The sequence below is a fragment of the Lipotes vexillifer genome, unplaced genomic scaffold (assembly GCF_000442215.2).
Source record: "Lipotes vexillifer unplaced genomic scaffold, Lipotes_vexillifer_v1.1 scaffold1693, whole genome shotgun sequence".
Lineage (NCBI taxonomy): Eukaryota > Metazoa > Chordata > Mammalia > Artiodactyla > Lipotidae > Lipotes > Lipotes vexillifer.
Window position 1 is genome coordinate 240799 of NW_006782186.1, and position 1305 is coordinate 242103.

General features: G+C 40.4%; 1 protein-coding gene across 3 annotated transcripts in view; it reads left to right on the top strand.

Annotated features, from left to right (window-relative positions):
- Window positions 1-1127: 1127 nt before the first annotated feature.
- Window positions 1128-1305, top strand: part of RPS3 (ribosomal protein S3) — a 12594-nt gene continuing 12416 nt past the window's right edge. Inside the window, exon 1 of one of the 3 annotated variants that reach the window (XM_007455027.1) lies at window positions 1128-1214. In XM_007455027.1, coding sequence (XP_007455089.1) covers window positions 1185-1214 — 30 coding nt within the window. In that variant the 5' untranslated portion in view covers window positions 1128-1184. The remainder of the gene's footprint in view (window positions 1215-1305) is intronic. The other 2 variants (XM_007455026.1, XM_007455028.1) reach the window with 2 other exon arrangements.

The following is a 1305-nucleotide window of genomic DNA, read 5'->3' on the forward strand; positions in this document are numbered from 1 at the left end:
GGGAAAGAGAGTGCTGCTATGAGGAAATGTGGGCCCAGTATTTTGCTAGTCTTTTCTATATTTTTAAGAAAACCTAGAACAGTTTTATAGAGAAATCTGATTTTTAAATGGAGGCAAACTATTCAGGTTTAAAATAAAACTGTTCATCACAAGGAAAAATTTTTTCTTTCTTTTTTTTGTATCTATATGAGATGATGGATGTTAGCTGAACCTTTTGTGGTAATCATTTCTTGATTACCACAAGCCATTTCATGATGTATGTAAATCAAGCCATTATGTTGTATGCCTTAAACTTATACATTGATGTATGTCAATTATTTCTCAATAAAGCTGGAAAAAAAAACCTGTTGGTGAAGTGTTAAGGAGTGAAGTGTGCTGATGTCTGCAAGTAGCTTTGAAATGCATCAAAAGATGCATCGTCGTGTGGATAGAGGGATGGATAAATATATGATAAAGCAAATACAGCAAAAACGTTCATTGCAGCACCTAGGTGATGAATATATGGGTGTGCACTGTACAGTCCTTCCAACTTTTCTGTACGCTTGAAATTTTTCGTAATAAAATGTGAGGGGAAATTTTTTTAATTGAAAAAGAATTGTGAGCCACTATTGTGACTTCTGTTACAAGTTGTAACAGACGATGAAAGTGAGGTAGAGGTGAATGGGTTAATAATATAAAGGGAATTAAACAGTCCTTAGGGGGGGAAAAACAGTCCTTAGAATATTTAATACATATTAGATACTATTATTATTATCATTTGGAACAGAGGAAATGGACACAGATTGGAAGAGATAGGCGCCTCAATGAATTTCATTGAGGGCTTTCAGCCAATTTTCGTTACAGCGTAAAGTGTAGGGACCAGGGTTCCATGCATTTGTTGTGTGAGCTTATACCTGTAATTTCCATCTTTGCGCCGGACGTTGCTCGTTTTTAAACTGATGAGAATTGGACTCTAAGCTCCCTTGTAGTTTTTAAGTTCCGATTGATCTGATCCTGTTTCTGCCTATAGATGTCTCCATTACTCTTCTCTTTCCTTTTACCTCCTTCCTAAAGTAAAAACTACATTTCCCATGAGCGCCTACAGGCGTCGACATAGCGCAGTTCTTTGTCGTAGTACAGCGCCCTTTATCCGCACTTCCTCCCACTAACCCCTTCTTTTCCTTTCGGCGGCGCGTGGCGGCAAGATGGCGGTGCAGATATCCAAGAAGAGGAAGGTGAGACACACCGGGGCCCGGTTGCGGGGAACTTTGGAGTCGCGTGGGTCAGGAGCTTCTCTGGGTGCCGTCGCGAGCCCCGCGGCTCCCC